The sequence below is a fragment of the Rosa chinensis genome, chromosome 5 (genome assembly GCF_002994745.2).
Source record: "Rosa chinensis cultivar Old Blush chromosome 5, RchiOBHm-V2, whole genome shotgun sequence".
NCBI classification, from domain to species: domain Eukaryota; kingdom Viridiplantae; phylum Streptophyta; class Magnoliopsida; order Rosales; family Rosaceae; genus Rosa; species Rosa chinensis.
In genome coordinates this window covers 65230425-65258188 of record NC_037092.1, presented here as the reverse complement: position 1 = coordinate 65258188, position 27764 = coordinate 65230425, and the positions used below count along the sequence as shown (strand labels likewise).

The 27764-nt window shown below is 36.1% G+C and overlaps 1 protein-coding gene, 1 long non-coding RNA gene and 1 other non-coding gene across 6 annotated transcripts; 2 read left to right on the top strand and 1 right to left on the bottom strand.

The window, feature by feature from the left end:
• Positions 1-6348: 6348 nt before the first annotated feature.
• On the bottom strand, positions 6349-6421 carry TRNAK-CUU. Its single transcript has one exon. It is a non-coding gene; the product is annotated as a tRNA-Lys (tRNA).
• Positions 6422-16316: 9895 nt separating this feature from the next.
• On the top strand, positions 16317-25097 carry LOC112167195. 4 transcript variants are annotated; one of them, XR_005800687.1, is made up of 14 exons: positions 16317-16472; positions 16841-16894; positions 18055-18156; positions 18758-18833; positions 19553-19658; positions 19769-19878; positions 19984-20095; positions 20540-20831; positions 21163-21221; positions 21530-21585; positions 21681-21748; positions 22751-22891; positions 22986-23224; positions 24167-24319. It is a non-coding gene; the product is annotated as an uncharacterized LOC112167195 (long non-coding RNA). The 4 variants fall into 4 exon arrangements; XR_005800688.1 differs by lacking the exon at positions 24167-24319 and adding an exon at positions 24609-25097 and having other exon boundaries at positions 19553-19878; XR_005800689.1 differs by having other exon boundaries at positions 19553-19846; positions 24167-24322.
• A 250-nt stretch (positions 25098-25347) lies between these two features.
• Positions 25348-27429, top strand: LOC112164994 (cytochrome P450 CYP82D47). The gene is made up of 2 exons (XM_024301372.2): positions 25348-26542; positions 26637-27429. Exons 1-2 carry the CDS (start codon positions 25559-25561, stop codon positions 27264-27266), a joined length of 1614 nt encoding a protein of 537 aa, XP_024157140.1. The 5' UTR covers positions 25348-25558; the 3' UTR covers positions 27267-27429.
• Positions 27430-27764: the final 335 nt, after the last annotated feature.

Genomic DNA, 27764 nt, shown 5'->3' with positions numbered 1-27764 from the left:
CAAGACAAGTTCCAAAAGAAAATGGAACTTCACAGAAGATGATGAAAAGATCGTGAAGCAGATAAAAGACCTCTGCAAGAACCTCCCTCCTCTTCAACAACCAGAAGAGAATGATGAAATTATCCTCCAGACAGATGCGAGTGATAATTACTGGTCCGGTGTTGTTCTGGCGAGAGCGCCTGGAACTAACATTGAAAAGATCTGCAAATTTTGTAGTGGCAAGTTCAGCCCTGCAGAACTGAATTATCCCACAGGGGAAAAGAGATTTTAGCTGTCAAGAAAACAATTTTAAATTCTCCAGCTTATCTGGGAAAAACCTTTACTGTCCGCACCGATTGTGCTAGAGTAAAGAATTTTAAAAATTTTAAACTTGACAAAGCTGCTGATAGAGGAAGATTAGCCAACTGGAAATTGTTTCTTAACCAATATGATTACACTGTTGAATTAATTGCAGGAAACAAGAACTATCTTCCAGACGCATTGACCAGAGAACTGGCAATGTTCAGCCAAAGAGAAGACGACGAAGGTCGTAATCCCAGAAGCAGAAGGACTGGGAAAGAACAGGAATCTGAAGAAGATCCAAAAGAAACCAAGGAGAAAATCCTTAAAAGGTTTCTGCTAAGCTCAAAAGGCTTGGCCTCAACTGATCAATCCCAGGGTAAAGGATTGGCTAGCCCGTCTCAAACGGCAGACGGTAAAGGCACATCAAGACCGTTGACGGCTGCTGCTTTGCCAAAAAGCAGACCAACTCCTAGTGGAGTTATAAATGTTTTTAATTACGAATTAAGAACTTTTGATACTCCTGTGTTCAGAACTGGCAGGAGACTAGCGTATCACCAGAAGGCAATCCTGGACAATCTCTTATTTGCCTTTCAAGAAAGAAGCAGTGGATTAATGTTCCCAGCTCTGTTTGCATTAGCTGAAGAACTCTACGAGAATGGTAGACCACAAGGTGAAGAGCTTCATACACAGCAGAGTGCTGTAAGGAAAGAAAAACTATCCTTCCTTGAAAGTCCAGAAAGTGCTAGGGTCCCTATCATAGCACTCAATGAATCAGACTGGTATGAATTCCATAATCTGATAGGAAGGCACAATCCTGAAAACCTAGTTCCTCCAACCCTCTTTATTGTCTCAGGACCATATGTTGGAAGATACCTGGTAAATGTTCAGAGTGAACATCCTCAAGAACACAAGCTATGGCTTGTTGAAAATGGTTTTGTCCATAATTTATGGACTAAAACTAATGATGATCTGAGAGGCTTGCCGCCTATTATTGTCAACACGGTCAAGAACATCAGAAAAGACAACTGTATGCTTCGTCTGAAGTTCAGATCAACACCTCCTGAATGGATCCAGAAGACAGATGGTGAAGTTGAATATATTCCTCCGTATCATTATGTGAGAATTATTCAAAGAAGATATCTTCAACCAGCCTGTGTAGCATACAACGGCCAACCAAATTCTAGCATTCCCTGGATGAAGGCCATGGCTCTTGACTACATCAAAAAGATCATCTCTGAAGACATCAACAACACATTCCTGGCAGCAGGAGAAAAGACAATTATCACTGCTTACGACCATCCTGACGTAGTCAGCAGCGATATATTCCTATCTCTAACCAGAAAAGAGATAGACTCGACAATGGCATGCATGCGTTGGGTGGAAAAGCTTGAAAATGACAACCACTACAAGATGTATGTTGATACAGACGTCGAGGATAATGCAACAACAACTCGCATGGCCCAGGCAGACAACAACTCCTTTGTCTTTGGCCACCATTCTGAAACGGACGAGAACATGTGAAGCTACAGGTGAAGAATCAGCACCAAAATAGCAACTGTAGAACTTTAGACTTTTCTAAAGCTACTTTTGCTTTTTCCTTTTCAAAAAGAAAAGGTTAAGTGAAAAACATTTCACTTTTTCCTTTTGCTTTTCCCTGACCGACCTCCACCAGCAGGAGCACTAAGAAAAGCAGAAGTCACGGAGTTGTCCTGTACATTTTTGTAATTTGAATTCTAGTTTGAGTTCCGCTCCCTATATATGGAGCTTCAGCTTCTCTTAGAAGGCATTCGAAAAAGAAGATTCGAAAAATAATATTCGAAAGAAGAGAGATTCGAAAATTAGATCAGAAAAACCTCTCAAAAAAAAAAAAAAATAGAATAGCAGTGTGCTTCCTTTCCTGTTTAGGTGTGAAGTAGTGTGCTTCCAATACAAGTAAGTAACTGTTCTCATTCTTATGGATAGCTAAACAGCTTTTGCTGTTTACCTGAGAATGAGGCTCTGATTGTTCAAAGTTTTATATATATATTTGAATAAATAAATTCAGATGGATGTTCACCCACTTCTTTAATTTATAAAATGTTTATGTCATTATCTTTACATATTGTAATCATCTTTATCATGCATAGTCTACTATGTTAAAGTTTGAACATTCGAATGCATGCATCCCATGGAAAGCTAAAGTTCTAAAGCCTTACTGTTCAGCCAAAAGAATCAGTTTTAAAACAGAAAAATTAGGACAAGCAGCAGTGATTCCGCCCTGTGAGTAGCCGTTTAGACAGGAAGTCGTTAGGCGAAATGTGGCATGTTGAAGGCTAGTCTTGTTTTTGTTTTAATGTTTTTGCTGTTTCCTTTTGACTGAATAAGAACGGTAGAAGAATCTAAGGTCAACATAGGATACAAATGGCATTTGTTTGTTAAAACTATCCCTGTTAGTCTTTGACTTTTGTCAATAGTGAAATACCAAAGTGTTGGGCAGTTGGGAAAAATACCAAGGATTTTTGGGTATGCGGGAATAACCCCTTATATATATATATATATATATATATATATATATATATATATATATATACAGATCATATCTAGAGCGGAGCTCCGCTTTAAAATTAACGTGTGAAGTTCAAGTTTTTGGTCACTTTTAAGTCGCATATCCACATTTCGACCGTTCAGTTTTTAGGTACTCTCTGCAAATTTTTAGCCAAATTGATGATCGTTAAGGTATCTAACTCGCTTAAACCAATGGAAGGACTGAATCTGACAACCTGAACCATACTAGCTTTAAGGCAGTTATCAATACCTTAACGATCATCAATTTGGTTGAAAATTTGCAGAGATGATCTATGCACTAGTATCTAAAAACTGAACGGTCGAGATGTGGATATGAGACCGAAAAGTAACCAAAAACTCGAACTTCACACGTTAATTTCAAAGCGGAGCTCCGCTCTGGATATGATCTGTATATATATAATTCAAAGCAATACATAAAAATAAACAATCACAGGAAAATGCAATATAAAGTGGTGTATAAGCCCAACTAGAAGAAAACGAGCTAGTAGGCCAATAAATGGACATAAAAATACAAGTAGGGAATGCATCATGAAGCTTGAACGACAACGAGTTATGTGGTGAAGATCCAAGAGGAAGATGGATATGAAGTATGTGATCGTGCTTGTCATGCATCATGAAGCTCTGCTCATGTGATCACATTAAACCATGACAAGCATGAAAAGCACGATCGCGTACTTCATATTCCACCAACTAGGGTTGGCTTTAGGGTTAGAGCTTTAGGTCTAGGAGCAGCACTACTACCATGAGCAGGAGCTTATGTATGTGACGTTTTGAATGGCTAGCTCCTGTCCACGGTGGCAGTGGTAGAGGCACTGCAACCACACTTAGTAGAGGTGTGGTTGAGGCCGTGGCTCCCCAAAGGAAGAGGGGGAGGCCATTTGGTTCGATTGGCACTCACCCGAGGAAAAAATGGCGAGTAAGGCACAAACCGATCCATTAATCATCAATGTAGAGAATCCCTCTTATGAGATTGTCTCTTATTGTAGTTATGTCCATGAATCAATACTGAAGGACGCTTCGATGTTTGAAATGATTCCAGAAAACAAAGAAATCTCAATGGATTATGAGAGTGCGTATGATTTGATAGAAAGATCTTCCATACACATTGATGTTGTATTTGCATACACTGTTGCTCAAGAAATCATAGAGCATGATGATATTGAACCACGCCATGTTGCAGAATGTCAACAAAGAGAAGATTGGCCTAAATGGAAAGAAGTAATCCAGGCAGAACTAGATTCTTTGACAAAGAAACAGGTATTTGGTCTGGTAGTGCTAACCCTACCAAGTGTAAAGCCTGTAGGACATAAATAGGTCTTTGTCAGAAAATGTAATGAGAAGAATGAAGTCCTGAGGTACAAGGCTCGCCTTGTGGCACAAACTTTCTCACAACGCCCTGAAATTGACTACGAGGAGACATACTCGCCCGTAATGGAGGTTATAACATTCCACTACTTAGTTAGCTTAGTAGTTTTCGAAGGACTGGAAATGCAGCTCATGGATGTGGTTACTGCATATTTCTATGGGGATCTAGATTCAGAGAGAGAGAGAGAGAGAGAGAGAGAGAGATATATATATATATATATATATATATGAAAGTGCCTGATGGCCTTACATTATCTAAGTCAAGTGACTCTAAACCACGGAGTGCATTTACAATTAGGTTGAAACGCTCATTTTACGGATGGAAACAATCCGGGCGGATGTGGTTTACCCGTCTAAGTGACTACTTGATTGGGAAGGGATATAAGAACAATGAATTATGCCCCTGCGTATTCGTAAAGAAAACAAGTTCCGGATTTGCAATTGTAGCACTATATGTCGATGGTATGAACATAATAGGTACTCTTGATGAAATAAGAAAAACCGCGAGCCATTTGAAATCCGAATTTGAGATGAAGGATCTTGAGAAAACTCGATTCTATCTAGGCCTTGAACTAGAACACCGAGTTTGTGGAATACTAATCCACCAGTCTGGGTATGCTCAGGCGATTTAACATGGACAAAGCGCATCCTACTAGCACTCCCATGATCGGTCGAAGTTTGAATGCAAGGAAAGATCCATTTCGTCCAAAAGAAGATGACGAAGAAGTGTTGGGAGCTAAAATTCCCTATCTAAGTGCAATAGGCACATTATTGTACTTAGCCCAATGTACTAGACCAGACATTGCATTCTCAGTGAACTTGTTAGCTAGATTTAGCTCAGTGCCAATGCATCATCACTGAAATGGTATCAAGAACATTTTTAGATATCTAAAAGGAACCATTGACTTGGGACTGTTCTTTCCCTACAAAGAGACAAGAGGGACCGCAGATGGAACTGTAATTTGTAAAGAAAATGTTGATGGCGAAAGCGCCACTCACTACACTGAAACGCCAAATGACGTTTTTATTGGTTTTGCTTATGCCGGGTAGCTCTTTGACCCACATAAAGGTCGTTCCCAAACTGATTATGTATTTACCATTGGGAATACGGAGATATCTTGGAGATCAACCAAGCAAACCCTTGTGGCTACTCCTCGAACCACTCAGAGATCATTGCTATACATGAGGTGGTCCGTGAGTGTATATGGTTAAGAGCTATCATTACACATATTCGAGCGTCTAGTGGTTTGAGTTCTACCACTGAAGAGCCTACTTGCATTTATGAAGATAATGCAGCTTACATCGAACAGATGAAGCTAGGATATATTAAGGGTGGTAATACAAAACACATATCGCCAAAGTTTTTCTACAATCAGCAATAACAGGCTCTCCTCAAGATTCAAGTGAATCAAATAAGGTTTGAGGAGAATGTGGCATATTTGTTCACCAAATCACTGCCTAAGGCCACATTTGAGAAACATTTGAAAAGCATAGGAATGCGAAGACTTTCCATGCTCACTTGATTAATGTAAAGATCAGGGGGAGGTGTAGACGTCAGGGGGAGTCTAACACACACATATCATTCTCAATTGTAGAAGGTGTGATGTGCTCTTTTCCTTCGACCAAGGTTTATTTTTTGTCCCACATGATTTTTATTGTTACTTGGCAAGGTTTTTAGTGAGGCAACAACTCATGCAACATTTCGTCTTTGACTTGGCACAAGGGGGAGTGTTAAAGGAAAAACATATTGTGTGCCCTCGTCAAAGCGACTGACGGAGAGGGAATCAAGGAATCAGTGATTACCATCAATCAACACGATTACGGATCAATCAGCATTTAATGTCATCATTGTAATTGATATTTCCGTTGTAATACTCTCCCTATATAAAAGGACTATGAAATGAAATGAGTAGACCAATTCCAATTCCATTTTACTTTTACAAAATCCATTAGAATCAATCAAAATCTTTTAAAATCTAAATTGAATACACCCCCTTTGGTTTCTTTCTGTTTTTTTAATTTCTTTTCTGGGTCTTTGACCCCATTGTACAAAAAAAAAAAAAACGTGTACAGGATGCATAAAAGAGTTATTCTAAAGCCTCCATTCAATTTAAAAACCCATAATATGCTTTCCAATGCCTACCGTGGGGCTCGAACCCACAACCACAAGGTTAAGAGCCTTGCGCTCTACCAACTGAGCTAGACGGGCTTCTTGTGAGAACTGTGCCGGAACTCTTACAAGTCAGAGAATGTTTCAATCACATTGACAGATGATTTATCTTAGTAGTTAACAACTCACCATGACTTGCATGCCAACAATGTGGCATTGAGGTTCCGGTGGCTGTGACAGTCCCCTACTGTAGTTTCCAATTCGTAAGAATCGAATGTTTAAGATCATAGCAATTCGTTGAGAAGATGATGTTGCGATTGCTCTTTTTGTTGAAATCCTCTGGATGTTTTACAATTCATCTTTTTATCCCACATCGAGATGTTAGACTGAATGAGCAAAATCAAATCCATGATCAATTCACAATAGCATAAACACACTGAATATTAATCAAGACCACATGAACCAAAATACAAGTTTATATACTAACCTTCTTCAGTATTAGGAGCCATTGCAGTAGCACTAAACGAACTTGACAATGAACGCGGATTGACCTTCTCCTCAGCTCTGGATTCAAGCTCCTTTCTATGGGGCAGGACTTAATGCTTTGTAACAGAGAGAGAAGGGACCAACACTTCTATATATATTGGTTATGACCCTAAGAATCCTCCCATAAAGATGTTTCTTAGAAACCAAGTCACCAACAACTTAGAAAACCTAATGCAACACTGAATCGAATTACAATGTAATTCGACTAATGGATTCCTAACCAATGAGCTGATATAATTGTCTCAATAGGTTTCTAGGTACTGTACTTAGCTTACAACTCCTATTAATGAATCAAGTTATAATCTAATTTGCATTCGGCATAATAGATGATAGGTCCATTTATGTTCTAACATTCTCCCACTTAGATCATCATAGTCTATTCACAAATTGAACCAAAAAAATTTCCAGAAATAGCTGAAGTGTGCACTGAGATGTAAGTGTACTTTAAATCCATTCAACTCTATCAAAATGCAGAACCATTGCAGAATCAAGAAATAGATATGTTCAAATGAGCATACTCGTTCCAGACCACAAAACAACAATTTATGTACTTCACATGAGTTCAAACTTAATGTGATGCAATCAAATAACATTATATATCAAACTGTAGTTGTTATTTGATAACAGCCCAACCTAAGCATTTTGAATATCAAAAATTACAATGCAAACATAATTTCTATACACACAGTGGATCAATGTTTGCTTCTAACTGAATATATGCATATATTACAATCCACCTGATGAACTGATAAGATAAAACTACAACAACCATAAATTTATCAAAATGAATAAAGCTGTCAAAACATAAACTAAAAATATACCCCATTCCATTAAATCAAAACATGAAGTACAAAGTTTCTGTTACATAACTCAAAACAGAAAATCAAGAACTAAACCAAAACAAAACTAAACTGAAGAAACAATTTTCTCAAAACATTTTGCTCCCACTGAACTTAAGCATCTTCAAAACTCGACAAAATTCCCATGTTCCTGGAATGCTCCTTAAAGGCTGCTACTGACAATGCTTTAGTAAATGGATCTGCCAGTTGATCCCTTGTCTTGACTCCAGAAATCTCAACTTCACCATCTTGAACTCTCTTTTTGATACTATAGAATTTTAAATCTATGTGCTTAGAGTTAGTTGATCTCTTACTATTCTTACTGAAGAACACTGCAGCCTCATTATCACAAAACACCTTCAAACTTCCAGTAACAAGATCACTCAACACTTTAGTCTCCAAAATAAAATTTCTAATCCATAATCCCTCACACACTCCTTCATATATAGCTATCAACTCTGCCTGTATGGTGGAAGTAGCTATCAATAACTGCTTTTGTTTTCCAAGCTACTGCACCACCTGCTAGCATATAAACATAACCACAGGTCGACTTCATAGATGTAGGATAGTTTCTAGCAAAGTCAGAATCAGTAAAGCCAACTAAATCAAGCTTTTTCACACGTTTATACACAAGCATATGGTCTTTGGTCCTTTGCAGGTACCTTAGAACCTTCTTACCAGCTGTCCAATGCTCATGTCCAGGATTTGACTGAAATCTGGATAGCATACCTACTGCAAAAGACAAGTCTGGTCTTGTGAATTGTGCATACATTAAACTCCCTACTAGCCTAGCATATGGTATCGACTCCATCTCAGTTTTCTCAATATCAGTTTTAGGACACTGATTTTTAGTTAGTTTATCTCCCTTAGACATTGGAACTTCACCATTAGCACGGGTTTCCATTCCAAATTTTTTCAGAATTTTTGAAATATAATTTTGTTGAGACAATCCCAACAGTCCCTGCTTTCTATCTCTCTTAATCTCAATTCCTAGCACATATAATGCTTCTCCCAGGTCCTTCATGTCAAAATTATTTGACAAGAAGGCTTTAGTATCTTTAAGCAATTTTACATTACTGCTAGCAAGGAGAATGTCATCTACATACAGGATAAGAAAGATAAAATTGTTTCCAACAACTTTAAGATAAACACACTCATCGACAAGATTTTCAGAAAATCCAAAAGATGAAACCACTGAGTCAAATTTCTGATACCAATGCCTACTAGCTTGTTTGAGTCCATAAATGGATTTCTTAAGTCTACAGACCATATTTTCTTTCCCTACCTCAATAAAACCTTCAGGTTGTACCATGAAGATTTCTTCCTCCAGTTCCCCATTCAGGAAGGCTGTTTTTACATCCATTTGATGTAATTCCATGTCATAATGAGCTACTAGAACCATTATGATTCTAAATGAATCTTTAGTTGAAACAGGTGAGAAAGTTTCTGTAAATCTATTCCTTCCTTCTGTGTGAAACCTTTAGCAACTAGTCTACCTTTATGTCTCTCTATGTTTCCACTGACATCTCTTTTGATTTTAAAAATCCACTTGCAGCTAATAGGCTTGTGATTTTCTTTTGGCTTCACAAACTCCCATACACCATTTTTATACATTGAATCAAGCTCTGCAATCATAGCTTGAGTCCAGGCATCAGAATCATTACTTCCAGTTGCTTGTTTAAAACTAGTGGGATCATTGTCATCAGATAATGTAGATTCTACTTCATTTAAATAAACTTCATAAATATCATCCTCCCCTCCAAACCTTGGTTTCCTCACTCTCTGTGATCTTCTAGGTTGCACAACTTGATTTTGTTGTGACTCAGGTTGAGGTTCAGGTTGAGGTTCAAGTACATGCTCTCAAGTTATGGTCCAGTTTGAGGTTCAGTTGGAATTTCTTGTACTTGCTCCTGCTCTAAGTTTGGTTCAGCCATTTCAGAATCATGGTCACTAGCCTCAAAAACATTATCTACTGCATTTTGACCTTCAACTAGATTTTGGCTTTGAACTAATCTTGAACTTAATGAATTATTTTGAATGCTTGGCATTACTGCTATATTATCCACATTCTCTACAATTTCTTCAAAATCTGAAGACAAGTCCTCAAAATTTGTATTGCAGACACTTTCACCTAAAAATTTAACTTGATGAGTTTCAAAAACTCTGGGTGAATGATGAGGTGAATAAAGTTTATAACCCTTAGACTTTTCACAGTAGCCAATAAAATGACAAGTTACAGACCTTGGATCAAGCTTTCCTAAATTTGGATTATAAATCCTTGCTTCAGCTTTGCATCCCCAGACATGACAATGGTGTAAACTTGGTTGCCTACCACGCCATAATTCAAATGATGTTTTATCTACAACTTTGCTTGGGGATCTGTTGCAAAGGTAATTTGCAGTTCTTAAGGCTTCTCCCCAAAGCATCTTTGGCAATCCTGAAGTACACATCATACTTCTTACCATGTTTAATAGAGTTCTATTTTTCCTCTCAGCTACCCCATTTTGTTGGGGATTATATGGTGTTGTATACTGAGCCTTTATGCCTACATTTTGCAGATATAATGCAAAATGACCCTTTTGTTGTCCTTGCTCAGTATATTTGCCATAAAACTCTCCCCCCCCTATCAGACCTCACAACCTTAATCTTCAAATCCAGTTGATGTTCAACCTCAGTTTTGAAAATCTTAAAAGCCTCAAGTGATTGTGATTTTTCTGACAGTAAGTAAATGTAGCTATACCTGGAAAAATCATCTATAAAAGTAATGAAGTAGATATTTCCACATATTGTCTTATGTCTAAATGGTCCACATATATCTGTATGGATTAATTCCAATAGTTTCTTGCTTCTGTTGGCATTTTTCTTTCTTAAGTTCGTCATTTTTCCTTTATAACATTTAATACAATTCTCAAGATCATCAAAGTCTAATTCCGAAAGTGTTTTATTTTTCACAAGTACTTTCAATCTATCTTTTGATATGTGGCCAAGTCTCCTGTGCCACAAATATGTAGATTTTTCATTGTGTAGAGTTCTTTTGACACTAGTAATGGTGTTTATGCTTGATGTGTTATTGTTATTTTCAACAAGTAAAGTTTCTTGTTGACCTAATGAACAATTCAATCTTAAATAATCATTCACAATAATACCATAACCAAAAATAGAATAATCTTTAGGTAAGAGATCAAGAGAATCCTTGAAAATTTTTATTCCATCAGAACCAATGTAAAAATTACATCCACTTTTAACCAAAAGACTAACTGAAAGCAAATTCCTCTTAATTGAGGGAATATAATAAACACTATCTAAAACCAGCAAATTTCCTAATCCCAAATCTAGTCTTAAAGATCCTACTGCCTTGACTGCAACCCTCATTCCATTACCAACGCAGATGTTAGCTTCATCACTTCTTGGCTTCCTCTTCCTTATGAATCACTGCAAAGAATTCGTAATATGTAAGGGACTGCCACTATCTAACCAATAAGAAGGAGGTTCTATGTTAACAAAATTAACTTCTAATGAAAAAGTTTCTAAATGGTCAAATAAATCAATCTTACCCTTTTTCACAAGCCATGCCTTAAATCTTGTACAGTCCTTCTTCATGTGTCCTACTTTCTTACAAAAGTAGCACTTGAACTTAAATGGCTTGTTGACCTTAGCTGCTGCAATACTTCCTGATGGCTTAGCAATAGTTTTCTTAGGCTTAAACTTGTTCTGTTTCTTTGGCTTCTTAACTAGGTTGACAGAGGTGGAGGGCTGCTTCTCTTTTTTCATCCTACTCTCCTCATCCACGCAGATGGCAATGAGCTCATTCAAGGTCCAGTTCTCCTTCTGTGCATTGTAGCTAGTCCTCAGGGTGTTAAAACTAGGTGGCAGGGAGTCTAAGGCATTGTGAACAGGTTGGTCATCCTTAACCCCCATATCGAGATCCCTGAGCCTAGCATTTAATTTAGTAAGCTTCAAAATGTGATGCCTAACTCCTCCACTACTAGTGTATTTTAATTCATTCATCTCCTTATTGAGTCTTGCTGCTTCAGCCTTATTGCTCTCCTTGAATTTCTCAGCTATAGCATCCATATAATCAACTGCTAAGGTTGGTTCATCTATGCTACCCCTCACAGTATCAGACATGGTGGTCCTCATTACATTCTTAGCCCTATAATTTGCTCTATGCCAATCTCGATAATATTTCTTCTCATCAGGTGAGCTATTGGCATCTATTCCATAGGGTTCTGTATCAGTAAAACACAGATCCATGTTCTCATGCATCATGAGATAAAACTCCACACCACTTTTCCAGGCCTTAAAATTTGATCCAGTAAGCATCTGGATGTTATTCAGGTTCATGTAGGTGATTCCTTGGGAGCAAAGCAAAGGCAAAATAAGTTTTAGTTTTCAACAGTTCTCAATAACAAGTTTTGTCAAAAATGTTCTGCATATATGTGTTAATTGTAAAGCAGTTCAAGTAAACACACAAGCAAAACAAAACATCTAACAAAACAAACAATACCAAAACAAGGTAATTTTAGCCCCAATTCTGCAGTCAATATCAAGTATCACTTTTTTACCAGAAAACATGATATTCAAAAAATTTCTCAATCATTATGCCACAACAGTGAATTCAATTTATTCTAAAGGCAATCAACATCTTTATGACAGAAGAAAAGTCTCTAGAATCCCCAGCTGAATCCAAAATTATGCATAATGCTGCTTATCAAGTAAACCATACAATCCACACTTCTTTGGAAGACAATATATGCACAGTTTAAAAAGCAAGCACAAAATCAGGTCCTTTATTGACTCAATGAATTTTAACTGATAGATAGACAACTGCTTTGTGCAACATGTCTTCTTGATTCTTTAAAATTCTCAGACCATGAAGAAGTTTCTTTCAAAAATTTCTTTCTTAAAAACAATGTACTGTCAGTCGAATTTTTTTTTTTTGGTTCAGTCTGCAATTTTAACACAACAAGCATGTACCGAAAAATCACAGATCATCAAAGCATAGAACCTTCTTCTTCAGTGTGCAAAACAATCACATCGAAAACATCAAGATATTCACACACATATCCCAAAATCATCATATCATAGAATCTGAAAATTAAGTTTCATCCGGTCACCATCTACTCTAGCCTAGGTGCACGCCGGGAATGCCTCTATTGTTCTTGTACAAAACGATGATAAAAAATATCCCAGATTTAAAAACCCAAAATTTCCAGAAATTCTAACCTTGTTTTTCTTAATTTGCTACAAAACTTTATCGCGAAAGCATGATTTTCAATTAAAACAGCAATCAATCAGTTCGGCTTCTTAATCCGCAGAATTTGGTGTCTTGATTTCCATAGAGGACATAAACATCCCCTTCGCTTTCAATCCCGGATAGAAACCTAATTCCCAAATCAAATATTACCGTTGGAATACAACGGTCATCTGCAAGGGTTCTAAATGGTCGGATCCGGGTAAGCTTTTCTGCGGGTTTGGGCCGAACGATTTTATAAAAACTGGCCCATTCATGGCCTTTTCTTTAGCAAGGTTTTAGAATAAATTTTATAGGTTTTTGCTGAAACTAAAATTTTGGTTCTCCTAAAAATTGATCAATCAAAATTGATTTATGTTTGTGAAAACCTGATGCTCTGATACCATTTGTTAGACTGAATGAGCAAAACCAAATCCATGATCAATTCACAATAGCATAAACACACTGAATATTAATCAAGACCACATGAACCAAAATACAAGTTTATATACTAACCTTCTTCAGTATTAGGAGCCATTGCAGTAGCACTAAACGAACTTTACAACGAATGCGGATTGACCTTCTCCTCAGCTCTGGATCCAAGCTCCTTTCTATGGAGCAGGACTTAATGCTTTGTAACAGAGAGAGCAGGGACCAACACTTCTACATATATTGGTTATGACCCTAAGAATCCTCCCATAAAGATGTTTCTTATAAACCAAGTCACCAACAACTTAGAAAACCTAATGCAACACTTAATCGGATTACAATGTAATCCGACTAATGGATTCCTAACCAATGAGCTGATATAATTGTCTCAATAGATTTCTAGGTACTGTACTTAGCTTACAACTCCTATTAATGAATCAAGTTATAATCCAATTTGCATTCTGCATGATAGATGATGATAGGTCCATTTATGTTCTAACACGAGAAACTATATATAATCCTTATAAATATTAATATTCTATAAAGATTTGGATTCTCGACCATCAAGCAAACTCACATGTATTTTTTTGGTACAATGGGAGCACAAGACGAAACTAAAAAACCAAGTAGTACTAGGCTACTAGCTGCAGTAAGTCTGCACATGCCTAATTCTCGGTCGCTTTTCTCTGCATGCAAGACCATCACTTGTATTTTTTCGATCAGCTAAGAGAAAAACAAGCCAATGAAGCCATGCATATCATCCTTTTGGACTTGAATTAGCAATTCCCAGCAACTGGAATCCCTAAAAGCCAGCCTCAATTGGTTCACATTATGAAAAACAGGGAGATGCCAATCCTTAGGGAGATGCAAATCCTTGGGGAAAGATACAAGTATTGATCAGACAAAAACACAAATTACCAAGAAATAATGAGTACAAAGAAAGCATAAGTAAGGGCAACAAATACTTGGGACATGGATTACTGAATGACTCTTGAGAGACATGGATGTGTCATATAAATTCAAAGGCCAAGGAAGTGCAGAAATCTTCGTATAGTGCAGTAAGAAGTGACTGAAAGGTGACAATCTGCTATTCGTCTTCTATTTCGATTTCATACCAAAACCAAATCAGTAATTATATATTAAAAATCAATTTCTCTCATTCATTTGGTCAACTTATCCAACTTTAAAGGGGATTGAAAGTCATTTCGTTTTAATATTCGGAGCCAATGTATCGTAGAAGTTCAAAACTTTGAATATGAGTATCTGCAAGCAATGATGCGAAAGAGATAGAGATTTTACATTAGAAACTCAATCAAGAAGCTGAAAACTGCAACCATACATATAGCACATATATGCAATCACTCACAAATATACATAAACACTAATTATAACATAGCTTGATCCATGAACTGGTGTTTGGAGTTTAATATGATAATGACCTGAAGCCATTTGATTTCTTGAAGCAACAATCTTCTGCACTACTCTCAGGATCTTGGTTGTCTCTATGGGGCAAGACTCTTGTAACTCAGTGTAGAGAGAGTGCAGGGACTATGCCTTTATATAGGAGCAGAAAACACAGTCCTCTTCCCATAAGAGTGTTTGTGTTTTACTAGGTTGCTCATCTTTTGCATCCATATCTATACTCAACTAATATATCAGATAAGCAAACGGTTTTCCATCGAATATCTTGTCAGAAACATCTAAGATATCTTTACAAGAATTAGAGTCCTATGCCGCACCAATTGCTTCTCTTAATCCTCTAGTTGTTGTCTTAAGTAAATATGTGATAAGGTCCAATACATTCTTTCAGAAGCGCCATTACAAAGGAGTAAAGATCAAGCTTTTTGTCTACTTTAAATGGTTCCTGAAGTATTGCCTAGCAATTTTGTAATCCCGATAAAGGAATCTCCAACCCCCTTAATTGAAAGCCATAGCGGCATAGCCATTTTAGAATTCGACACTCCAGTGTTATTACTATTAATTCATATTTTACATCTCCAACCCCCTTTAATCAAAAGTCATAACCATTTCAGAATCTTAATCATTTTAGATAATTATTTAACTACAATATGAATATATATACATACATATATATATATATATATATCATACTGTTTAAGGACACCTAATTTGTGTGTCTGGCCCAAATTCTAGTTACTTGTCTGAGTTGTAATAGCGTTAGTCTTATAAATATTCTCAGAGATATTATTGTACGATTCAGTTTTCTTGTAAGACGCAGACTCTTTGCTTGTAATCCTCAATATAAAGAGCCTCAGGTAGTACAGCTGTATGGTCTTCAAAATTTGACTTAAATGACATGAAAACTCAAGATTTATGTTTGTACATATGATTGATACTTTGGTAGTCTCTTAATCTTCTATTTGAAGTTTTGAACTCTCACATGCTGGACTGATGGAGATAATAATGTCCAAAGATGGACTACTGCTAATACCAGTGGCCTGACCTCTGCGCAAAGGACTACTGCGAGTTTGCATTGGGAGAAACCCCCAATGAATTGGATTAAACTTAATGTTGATGGTGCTAGAAATCATGCAGGTATGATTAGTGCTGGTGGAGTTATAAGGGATCATTCTGGGTCTTGGTTGTGTGGGTTCTTTGCTAACTCCGGGTGTGGTACTGTGCTGCAAGCTGAATTCTGGGGCCTCCTACTTGGTCTCAAAATGTCCATGTGTTGGTTGAATCTAATTCTGAAGTTGTTGTACTATATATATATATATATATATATATATATATATATAGGCCGGTTCCGAGGGTACTATTGCTACTGTTCATAAGGGGCGGAAATGATGGTTTTGCGTTGCCATTCATTTCTACCTGTTTTCTTCTTTCGCTCTCCTCCACTGTCTCCCCTTCAGAGTCCAGATAAAATGAAAATGAAGCCTCAAGATGATTCTGGATTGCAAGCAAACAGTATTCAGAAGGGATTAACTCAAGGATTACATTTTTGCCCTGAGTACCTTGCCTTGCTATAAAATCGACGTCTCCCAACTCTTTTTCATCTCGAGAAGCCTCCATCAAGGTCAACACCCACCGTTCGCCGATATCAGGCTTATCCATCGCAATCAACATCGGCAGAACCTTGGTAAAATTTCGCTTTGATAAAATCAGTTGATTTCGTTTACCATCTTATCTACCTTTATCTTTCTACCCAGATGGATCAATTTTTTCATCTATGTAAACCATATGTTTACAACAACTTCTTATTTTTTCTGATCTCGAAAACTTTGTTCCTTATGATAGTATTTGTTTTTGTTTTTCAAGAATTGGGAAACTGAAATTTTGTTATTAATCTGACAAAATAGAGTTACAGTAGAAACAAATAGAAGAAACTTGATTTCTAATGAAACTCTGTTTTGCCTATTATTCTATTAGTTTTTATGTATTTACGGCTTCTATTAGATTATCTATTGTTCTCAGTTTTGAACTGATACCAGTTTTTATCTTCTACAGATTCTGTTTGCTCTGCAATTTCACATCTAGGTGGTTAATTACAGCAACTTCAAGGTATGCTTTTGATCTGTCACAATTTCAACTTTTTCACTACTGATCTATAGCATCTGCCCTGTACTCTTAATTTCAATAATTCAATTATCTTCCAGTAAAACTAATTGTCTTCCAATGTTTTTTTTTTTTTTTTTTCCAGATTGATGTAAACTTTAGGCACTTAGTTTCTATGGATGTATACTTTAGTTCATAGATTGTTTTGAGTTCTTCAGATTTATACTTTCTCAATTTGTCAAGCAAAGTTTTAAATTATTAACGTTGACCATTATGAAAACTTGGTGACATTTCAGTTTAGTAGAATCAATAAGAATACACTCTAAATTGATTTGATTTCTTGGATGAGATTTGATCCAAACCCTTTACACAGTTGGACAACTGAGTTAAGTTCTTAGTTGTTTTAAGAAAGTGAAGATATAAGATTTTAGGTTTTGGTTTTATTGTTTATTGGCAGTCTAAGAAAGTCATGGTGAATAAAGTCATATAGTTTGTTTCTTTGTGAATGGTTTCTGTGCCTTTGTTCTCTGATCAAGTTGCTTTAGTGTAAACAGGAAGTGTCTTCTGGGTGATTAAGCAAAGAAGAAAAAGACAATTCTGTGTCTTTATTTATTTGGGAATCGTTTCAAACACATTTCTGTCTAAATTAATCAGGTTATTAAATAGTAACTTTATGTTTCATATTGGATTGCTAGGAAAAATATCAAGATGCTGCTATTTCATGAGTTCAGAGGTTATCGTCCTTAAACACTACTAGATCATAGAACAAGTTCATATGTCATGAAATAGATACTGTTATTACGTATATATACACAAAAGATTCAAGTACATTTCTTGAAAATTGAAAAAGTGATAACTCTGTTTTGATGGAAAGATCAAAATGTTTAGCAGTTGTTGAATGTATCGTATTAAACCTCAAAATTTAAGGAATTTTTCTCAAATCTGAAATCGGTTGGATACTCTAAGAGGACATCCATTTTTTTTTTTTTACTTGAATCAACTATAGATTTGCTTGAGTGAACTGTTGATAACTTATACAGTATATTTAATAAACTACTTCGTTTATTCTCTCCTGTGATGATGAAAGAAGTCGTATTGTTTCTTTATGAATAGTTTCTAACTTTCTATACTTTTGTTGTGTCATCAAGCTGCTTTGGTGTAAACAGGAAGTGCCTTCTCGTTGATTGATCAAACAAAAAGGAGACAACTTTGTGTCTTTGTTTGTTTGGCTATTGTTAATCAGACACATTGCTGTCTAGGTTAATCAGGTAATTAAATATGTATTTTTCTTTTTCAAATTTAGTAGTCTTCAAGAATAGATTTTCATTTCATTTGTTTTTGGTTATATGTGATTTTTATAAAATTTGTTCTTAGTTTGTTACACTATTCTACACCTTCTTACATGTGATTTTTATTTGATCTATAATATCAGATTCATATTTAATGTATTTGCTATACATTAATAATTATTTCTTGCATACATTAATTTTATGATTGTCAATAGGACAAATCAATCTTTGTTTGTTGGAAAAGGTAGATATCATGATTTCGATTGATAACATTGTTTAGAACAGATTGAATGTCCTTACCTTGATACTACTTAAATTCTGAACTTTAACAGTGTGAAAACAAAAACCTCTGTTGTTTCTTTGTTTTCTTAATTAAACGTAGTTTAATTCAATCGTTTATATATGAAATTTAGTCCGATTCTGTAGCTTTCGCTCTACTTTTTGAATACTTCCAACAACTAAACTCTTTTGGTACTGTTAAACACAACAAAATAAACTAAAAGAAATAAAAAAAGGTCTAGTTTTTAATCTGATTTATGTTTGTTATCATTTACTAAACTATGATTCTTTTCTAATGCAGCTTCTGTTGTGTTTCTTGGACTGTTTGGATTTGGTCAGAGGAACTTTGTGATAACCAAGTTATAATTTGAAAACAGGTAAGAACATTGCTCAATCTGTCATTTTCATGGATCAATTCTGGTCTCAGGTTTTCAATTGAATTAATGGTTAGGTATCTTCACTTTTTAGCCAACATTGAGATTTTTGTTCATTTATGTACAACGATGGTACTTATGCTTGCATTTTGTTTAAGATTCTCAAAAAATATGTACCCCCATCCCAGCAAAGAAGAAAAGTATATATGTGTATAATGAACATGAGAGAGCAGATGATCAACGAAACTGTATTAGTTACCTTTAGCAGGAGGGAAGGTAGTCACAGTAGCACTCATAATGTTAGTGAGCTCTCTTTTACCATCTCACAGTGTTTCGCCCTTCAAAAATTTGTACCACAATAACATAAATGTGTATGCATTTTCATCTATTTGATTAGTTCTCAGGTCCCAGGAATCAGTGTACTTTTGGTAATTGGTAATTCTAAGTGTTAAATAAATTGGGGATGTGGTAAGTGGTAATGTCCCTTTCCTACCAAAATTACTGTCACTATCATCACCATCTCTCTTTTAATGACAAAAGTTAGGAAAAAAAAAGCTCATGCCCTCCTCATGACTCTCTGCTTTTTGGGTTTGAGAGAGAGAGAGAGAGAGTCTTTTAGAGATTAGAGTAAGGGCAGATATCAGATTACTATATGCATTAAACGAAATGAATATTCCTTCTTTTTCTCTTTCTAATTCTGACTCTTTATGTAAACTTTACAGGTATACAGAATTTGCTGGGCCAGTTCCTACTAGACCTGCACAGGACTTGGCATTTTCAGTTGCAAGGTTTATACAAAATGGTGGTTCTTTTGCCAACTACTACATGGTACTTGTTCTCCTCCTTTATATCAAACAGCTAATTTTATCTTTACTGATGTTCGTAAAATTATCTTATTTAACCATCTTTTACTCTGATTTTGTTACAATACCATGGAGGAACAAATTTTGGCCGAACTGCTGGCGGTCCCTTCATTATAACTAGCTATGACTATGATGCATCTCTAGATGAATGTGGTATGCAAATAGGGGATTAGCATCTTGACCAGGTTCTTTGTAAATTTTGGCTCATAACCCTTGCTTTACACATTATAACATCATCTTACATGAAGTCTATTCCTTACCTAACACACGCTTTTTCCTATTTATTCCAGGACTACCAAGAGAACCAAAATATAGCCATTTGAAATATCTGCACAAAGCCATCAAATTAGCTGAGCCAGCTTTAGTGGCTACTGATGAGCTAATAAAATTTATCTATGATAGGTATGTAATTAGCTGAGCCAATGTGGGATAAAGTCCTTTCACTGTTGAGGACTTTATCTATGAAGGACTTTATCTATCTCTGATGGCTAATAAAATTTATCTATGATAGGTATATAATTTACCGTCTTTATTAAATGTTTTGGTTTCTTAGCATTAATCTGCAACTCGGACATGGAATGTTCATAGTTGTTAATATAACGATCGTGTCAACTATATTTTGTATGCTTTTGAATTTAATCCTTAAATAATATTGTGTTAGCTCTAAAATCTTTGGGAAAGTGCGGGCACAATTTCTAATTATACTATATATAAAAGATGAGTTCACTGTTCATTCCGCGTTACTGTTTATTCAGAGGAGAAAAGACTATTATGCCCTCATTTGGATTTTTTTCACGCCTCTGCCACTTAGCTATTTTTTTACTCTCTCCTCCTCGGTTCCTCCAGAAGCCTCCAGAACTCTTTCCTTCCTCCTGCTTCCTAAACCGCCTCCTTCACTCTCTCAGACGACTGGCTCCTCAACTGCGGCTCTTCCTCCAACGCCACCTTCTTCAGCCGTTTCTTCATTGGAGATTTCAATTTCAGGTCGGGTGTTGTCTCCACAGGCTGGCCTATTTCAGTCAGGAACAACAAAATCCTACCTTCAAACTCACTCTTCTTACCACACAGCAAGAGTGTTCACAACTGCTTCAACCCTTCAAGCTATAGTTTAAGCATCAAGAAAATCGGAACTCACTTGGTAAGTTTTCATTCGTCACCGTTTTCGGTTGTGGGTCTTGATTCGGTTGAAAACCCTTTGTTTTCTTTGTTGAAAAGCGTTGTGGGTTTTAGTTTTCTTGGCTATTGCTTATGATGTGTGTGAAAGTTTGAATCTTTGGGGATCTTTGATTGAGATGAGCTCGAATTTTGATTGAGATTGGAGATGGATGGGGGTTTTAGTTGGTAAATCTGAAATTTTTCTTTCAAGTAGGTGTTCTATTTGATTTATATATATGTGATTTTGTATGATTACATGCTTGACTTTGCGATTGATTTGAGAATTTCATTGTTGTTCTGTTTGCCTTTTGCAGGTTTGATGCGAAAAAGTGTGCAACTGATTGTTTCGGCGCTGTTCCTTTGTCTGTTGAAGGTGGGTATTTTAATTAGCGGTTTCTGTTTTGGTTAGGTTTTAAGTTATTTAAGTTTCTATGTTTTAGAGGTGTTTGTGCTTAAAAGAAAGATCAAAGTCAGTAAATCTTGCGTTCTTGGTTAGTTGAATTGATGGTTTTTGATGTGGATAAGTTTTTATTTATTTGGGTTTCTATGTTTTACGTGTGTTTTTTCTGTGTTTTATGGTAAGAGGTATCAAAAGTCTTTTATTTGTTTCTTTGTTTAAGGAAAACAGTCCGAATCTAATTGTTGTCTTCATGATAACATTTGCTTCTTACTTCTCAACAGCTCCCACAGTTAGAATCTGTTCCTCAGTTGACAGTACAAACTTCTGTGGAAAATAGGTAAAAGATTTTTCAATCTTTAATGAAAAGCTCTTTAGTTTACTTTTGCGTCAATTTTTACATAGCACTTTCCATCTAACATCAAACTTTCTCAGTTTCTCTTATGCAGATTCTATTTGTTCCCCGATTTCATATCTGGATAAGTCACTGCTGCTATTTCAAGGTATAGCTATCAATTTTCATCATTTCCAATCAATTACTAACTTCTATATCAATTGTCTTTATCTTCATATTATCCAGTTCCTATTTTTGTAAACTAATCATGATAACTTCTGAATACTCATGAAAAATATTCCTATTGGTCTTTGATACGTGAATATAAAAAATTATAGAACAATACGTGAATATAAAAAATTATAGAACAATCGTTTTTCTTGGTCAGCAGTTTACTTTCCTCTTTATACATGAACAATTTATATATAAAGTCTTCATTTTTAGTTATTATGCAGTTCAAATTAACACCTTCATTCAACAGTTGTGTATATTTGTTCTCCTTTGTCTGTTTCTTTCCTTTTATTTAACAACACTATTTGTACGATCTCTGTTATAGTCATTTTGAATTCTAAAGTAATGGTGACTGATAAGGTTGTAAGTTTCTGTTGATGTGAGAGTTTGTTTATAGTGAATTGTTCTTCATCAATCGTGTGTTTGATTTGTTCTCATATATGAAATTCATTCAAGTCTTTCAGTTTTGGATTGTACAAAAAAAAAAAAAAAGTAAAAACTGGGTTCTGAGTGGTTAGTCAATTTGTCTTGAAAATTGAGGTTTGATTGAACAGTACTCTTGAAGTGATTTGACAGAAAACCACACTAACAGAAACTTCCAAAAGACTTTAGACACTCTTAAGCAGATATTACTGTTGTAGTGGTTTTTAACTTTCAGAGTTAATTTTTATGTGTAGTTTATGTTCAGAAGTTTCTGGTGATCTATTTATCGGTTTAAATTTGTCTTTCTGAGCTATCCTTTTAGTACATGGCAGTATGATATATTTGTTGTGTTTTCTGAATGGATCATCTTCGGGGTTGTTTTAGCTAAAGTAGCTATTATTACAATTTGCTATTACAATGTTTACAGCTCAAATGTCCGTTGATTGATTCTTTTGTATATTCTTCCACTTTGATCACTTCCAGTTAATTATATTTACATTCTTTTTCCTACATTCAGTTTCCAGAGATGATCAGACGCACATTAATATGTGAAATAAGAGCTTTTCAAATCAAGATTCGTGTTTTCAGAATCTGGGGACCAAGGAAGTACAACAATGAGATGTACAATGGTCTCCATTATGTGTTAGTTGATAAAGAGGTAACTTTTTTACAAATTGTTTAAAATCAATTCAATTTGAAATACATTTGAATCATCAACCTTATGACTGATCCTTCAATTTAATTGAACACAGGGAAATACGATTCATGCTATAATTGATGAATCTGATTATCCTTATGTGTTGTCATGATGGAACAAGGACAGATCTATGACATCACCCATTTCTCCAAACGGAGACACGTATCCAAATACAAAGTTGTAGATCATGATGCTCAGCTGTATTTCAAAGAGTCAACGAAATTCGAACCAGTGGAACATACGTTGCCTCCAATTCCGCAGTATGCATTTCATCTTCTTGATTTTAATTAAAAGGTAATTAAAATATTCAATTTTATTTCATCTGGTTTCCACTTATATTTACATACCATTAAATAATAACTCAGTTTGATGATGTTTGTTTAGAAGTTATTCACTACACGACAGTTTGTTTTTATTTGAAAATGTTTGCGTTATTTATGCTAAGCACTTTTGTTCTGCATATACTCTTTACTTTAGTGTTGATGTGTTCGAATACAGCTTTTTGGAGCGGTCTCCTATTGAAATAGATGTCTCTGCTTTCTGAATCTTGGTTGATAACTAAATCAATGCTCCCACATCTATTTAGTTTCTGTTTCATAAAACTACAGAATTTGAATGGACTTATACATGAGTATGTTTATCTTATGCTCAATCTCATATTTTCCAGCTATTTACACTAGCATTTGTGTTTAATATATAAGCAAAACTGTCCACGCTTCCCATTTTCCATTGATATCGATATCAAGCTTTCTGATATTGTGCACAAAATTGAATGATAATAGATCAGATTGTTGCTTCATCTGCGAAGGATCTAATTAAATGATAATTCATTATGTTCTAAGTTCGAACAGATTAATCAAAATAATTGGTATAATGCTATTTTATATAAATCAAGAAATGAAGCACAGATTACGCTCTTCTTTATATATTTTCTCTGTTCATGTTTCAATGCATTGTCTAAAACTAGGCTATGGTTCCATGTTTTACGATATTTCAGACTTTGACATCAGTAAAGAGCTTTCTCTTTGTTTCTGCCATCAACTAATCACTAAAGCAATGTTGGTTTTTGTTCTAATGCTATTACATGTTTTGCTGATAGTCATGCTTTATCTATTACATTACACAGATATAGCTAATCCAATTTGGTAATCTTATATGTTGTTTCACTAACAATATACTAATAACATCTGCTATAGATACATTATTTCTATGAACTTTCCAACTTTTCCTTCACAGGTATGAAAAAGTTGCACTTGAGTACTGATGTTGGTCAACCTGAGTTTAGTCCTCCTGAGTTTTCTCTGTCTGTCTGCTACACGAAGTTACTCCAGCTAATTATTGTTATTGTTGTTGTTGTTGTTGTTGTTGTTATTATTATTATTATTATTATTATTATTATTATTATTATTTTCCTTCATATAGTGTGGACTGCATATCTTTCTTGATATGGTTTTTAACTTGAAACTGGATTGCTTATGATTTTTACTACTGCAGTGGACCTATTCTGTATAATAGATTACTGTTTTTCTAAATGCATTTTAAAACTGAGACAGGTTCATCAAATTTTTGGTTACTCCATCAAAAGGTCTTTGTGGATATTGTTATCTAATATGGAAATACTGTCGTATTTAGTCAAGCAATTTTTCTATTAATATGCTTTTTGATGTCAATGTTTTAGACCGAAGCTGAAAAAGCATCAAGTATTATGCGGATCATCCTGAAGAAATCAACAAAGCTTCCAAAAACGAAGGCTCAATTATCCGGGTCTTAGGATCCAAAATTAGAATGTTGTATAACATTTGGAACTTAGTAACTCAAGTTACAACCAGATTCTGCATGCTTCTCAAAAATGTTCCACCACCAACTGTAACAAACTGCAATAATGAAAACTCCCATTTCAAATTTATGGAAAACAATTATCGTTACAATTTTCACGAAGCGCGGGCACTATTGCCAGTGCATATAAAAGCATCGTTTGAGTAAATACTAGATGACCATTCGTATTCAAACTTGGCACGTAATTGAAAATTCTGGAGAGTTCAGTTTTGGCCATGTAGGACTGTATGTGCCACAAGTACATGCATCGAGCCAACTCAAATGCATGATTTCTTGAAGAGATTTATCATCTATGGCTCCAGCACCATGACCAATAATTCACCATTCGTATCCAAACTTGGCACGTAAATGAAAATTCTAGATAGTTCAGTTTTGGCCATGTACGGCTGTACGTGCCACGTACAGTGGTTATTCACCATTCGTATCCAAACTTGGCATGTAAATGAAAATTCTAGATAGTTCAGTTTTGGCCATGTACGGCTGCATGTGCCACGTACAGTGGTTATCCATGTATCTTAGTGGTTATCCATATATCTTACTAGTGCTATAAATGTGATGGATATCTTAGTGGTTACTAGTGCTATAAATGTAAATGTGATGGATATCGAAGTGGTTATCCATATATCTTACTAGTGCTATAAATGTGATGGATATCTTAGTGGTTATCCATTATCTTACTGGTGCTAAGTTGTGGGTTTGTGAAGGAGCAAAGTTTGGTCACACAAGACCAAAGCTGCCCACATCTTTCCACCCTAGCTAGCTAGCAATCTATAATTATATGTATAAGTTGTAATGGATTTTCTCATTCCCTACCTGAAGAATTCTATCACGGTTGGATTGCTCGCAATAATAACCATTTCCTTTTGTTTAATCTCAAGGGGTTGGAGAGCTTCCAAGGGCAAAACAGCTCCTGAAGCCAAGGGTGCATGGCCTTTATTTGGTCACCTTCCCTTATTAGGAAGGTCGACCAAGCCTCTTCACATAGCCTTGGGAAACATGGCTGACAAATACGGACCCCTTTTCACCATCCGGCTCGGGGTGCATCAATCTTTGGTGGTGAGTAGTAGTGAGATGGCAAAGGAGTGCTTTACGATCAAAGACACGTGCTTGTCCTCCCGACCGAAAATGGCAGCTGCAAAGCACATTGGCTATAACTACGCAATGTTTGGGTTTGCACCCTACGGACCATACTGGCGAGAAATGCGTAAGATTACCATTTTAGAGTTGCTTTCCAAGCGCCGACTCGAGCTGCTCAAACAAATTCGAGTCTCAGAGGTGAGCACCTTTTTGAAAGATATGTACAAAACTTGGAGCAGTAGAGCAAACGAAAAAAAGGGCTCGGACAGTGACCAAGTGTTGGTGGAGTTAAAACAATGGTTCGGGGACCTCACTCTAAACGTGATTCTCAGGATAGTGGCTGGAAAACGTTACTCTATTGCTATCGACGAGGAAGAGAAGAATGAAGCACATCGAGTCCAGAAGGCAGTGAAGGAGTTCTTTAACTTTGTGGGGATGTTATTGGTCGGCGATGTGATTCCTCATCTTCGATGGTTGGATTTAGGTGGACATGAGAAAGCCATGAAGAAAACGGGAAAAGAATTGGACGCCATTGTTGGAAAATGGGTGGAAGAGCATAAGCAAAAGAGAATACTAGAAGGCGATGATACTCATAATTGTAAAGGGGAGCAAGACTTCATAGACATCATGATTTCGATACTTGAAGGTGTAGACCTTGGCAGTTTTGATGCAGATACCATCAACAAAGCCACAAGCTTGGTACTTACTACTATGCAACTATATATGCACTCAAAGTTTTAACATTTTTCATTTACATCTTTTCTATTCAATAACCTCTTTGTGTTTTGCTCAGACTATGATTGCAGGAGGTAGCGATACCACCATGGTAACTTTAACATGGGCAATAGCATTACTGTTAAACAACCCTCACAAGTTGAAAAGAGCCCAAGATGAACTAGACGCCGAGATAGGAAGAGGGAGATTTGTGAGTGAGTCAGATATGAGCAAACTGGTCTATATCCAAGCCATAGTGAAAGAGACGCTTCGGTTATACCCGGCAGCACCACTATCGGGTCCACGTGAATTCAACCAGGACAGCACCATAGGTGGCTACTATGTCCCAAAGGGTACCCGGTTGATCACAAACCTATGGAAGATCCAAACTAACCCAAAAACATGGCCCGATGACCCACTAGGGTTCAAGCCGGAGAGATTTCTAACCACCCATAAAGATGTCGATGTTAGGGGTCAACATTTTGAGTTAATTCCGTTTGGAAGTGGAAGAAGAGCATGCCCTGGACTAGATTTTGGCATTCAAATGGTGCAATTTACATTGGCCAGCTTCCTACATGCATTCCAAGTTTCAACTCTCTCTGGTAATGCACCAATTGATATGACCGAGAGTTTTGGGCTCACAAACGTCAAAGCTACTCCACTTGAAGTTCTCATCAAACCTCGTTTATCTCATAAAGTTTATGGGTAAAAAAATTGTTTACTATATAATCTAAGTTACTAAGTAAAAATGATCGATCAATCGATCATGGGTTGTGATATTATAATATGTAGTAGGTTGGGTTGTTTATATTATAACTTTTCAGCAAAATAGAAAATAACAGATGTGTCACTGAGTTACTCTACCATGTCCATGCTAGTGCTGATGTCACTCCATCAAAATATATAGTTTCTTTTTTTTAAAAATCAAATATAAGCTTTCACTAATATAAAATGGTCAATACAACCTTTGGGGTTAAGGTGGCCTCGCTCAGTGATTTAAAAGGCGCGCCTCTTGAGGCGTAAAAGGCGTGAGGCGTACGGTAAACTGAGTGTGTTTTGCTGCTGAGGCAACCAGGCACCAAAGACGTTAATCAAGACGCCAAAGGCGCGTAAGGCACAGCTGAAGGCGTGAAAAGTGTACGCCCAGAAAAGGAAAAAAGAAAAAAAAAAAACATAAGGTTCATGAGAGAAGCGTACTTACATTAAG

Coding starts and splice junctions, on each gene's coding strand:
- LOC112164994 (XM_024301372.2), top strand. CDS start 25,559: ATGGATTTTCTCATTCCCTACCTGAAGAATTCTATCACGGTTGGATTG. Junction 26,543..26,636: donor TCAACAAAGCCACAAGCTTG/GTACTTACTACT, acceptor TGTTTTGCTCAG/ACTATGATTGCAGGAGGTAG.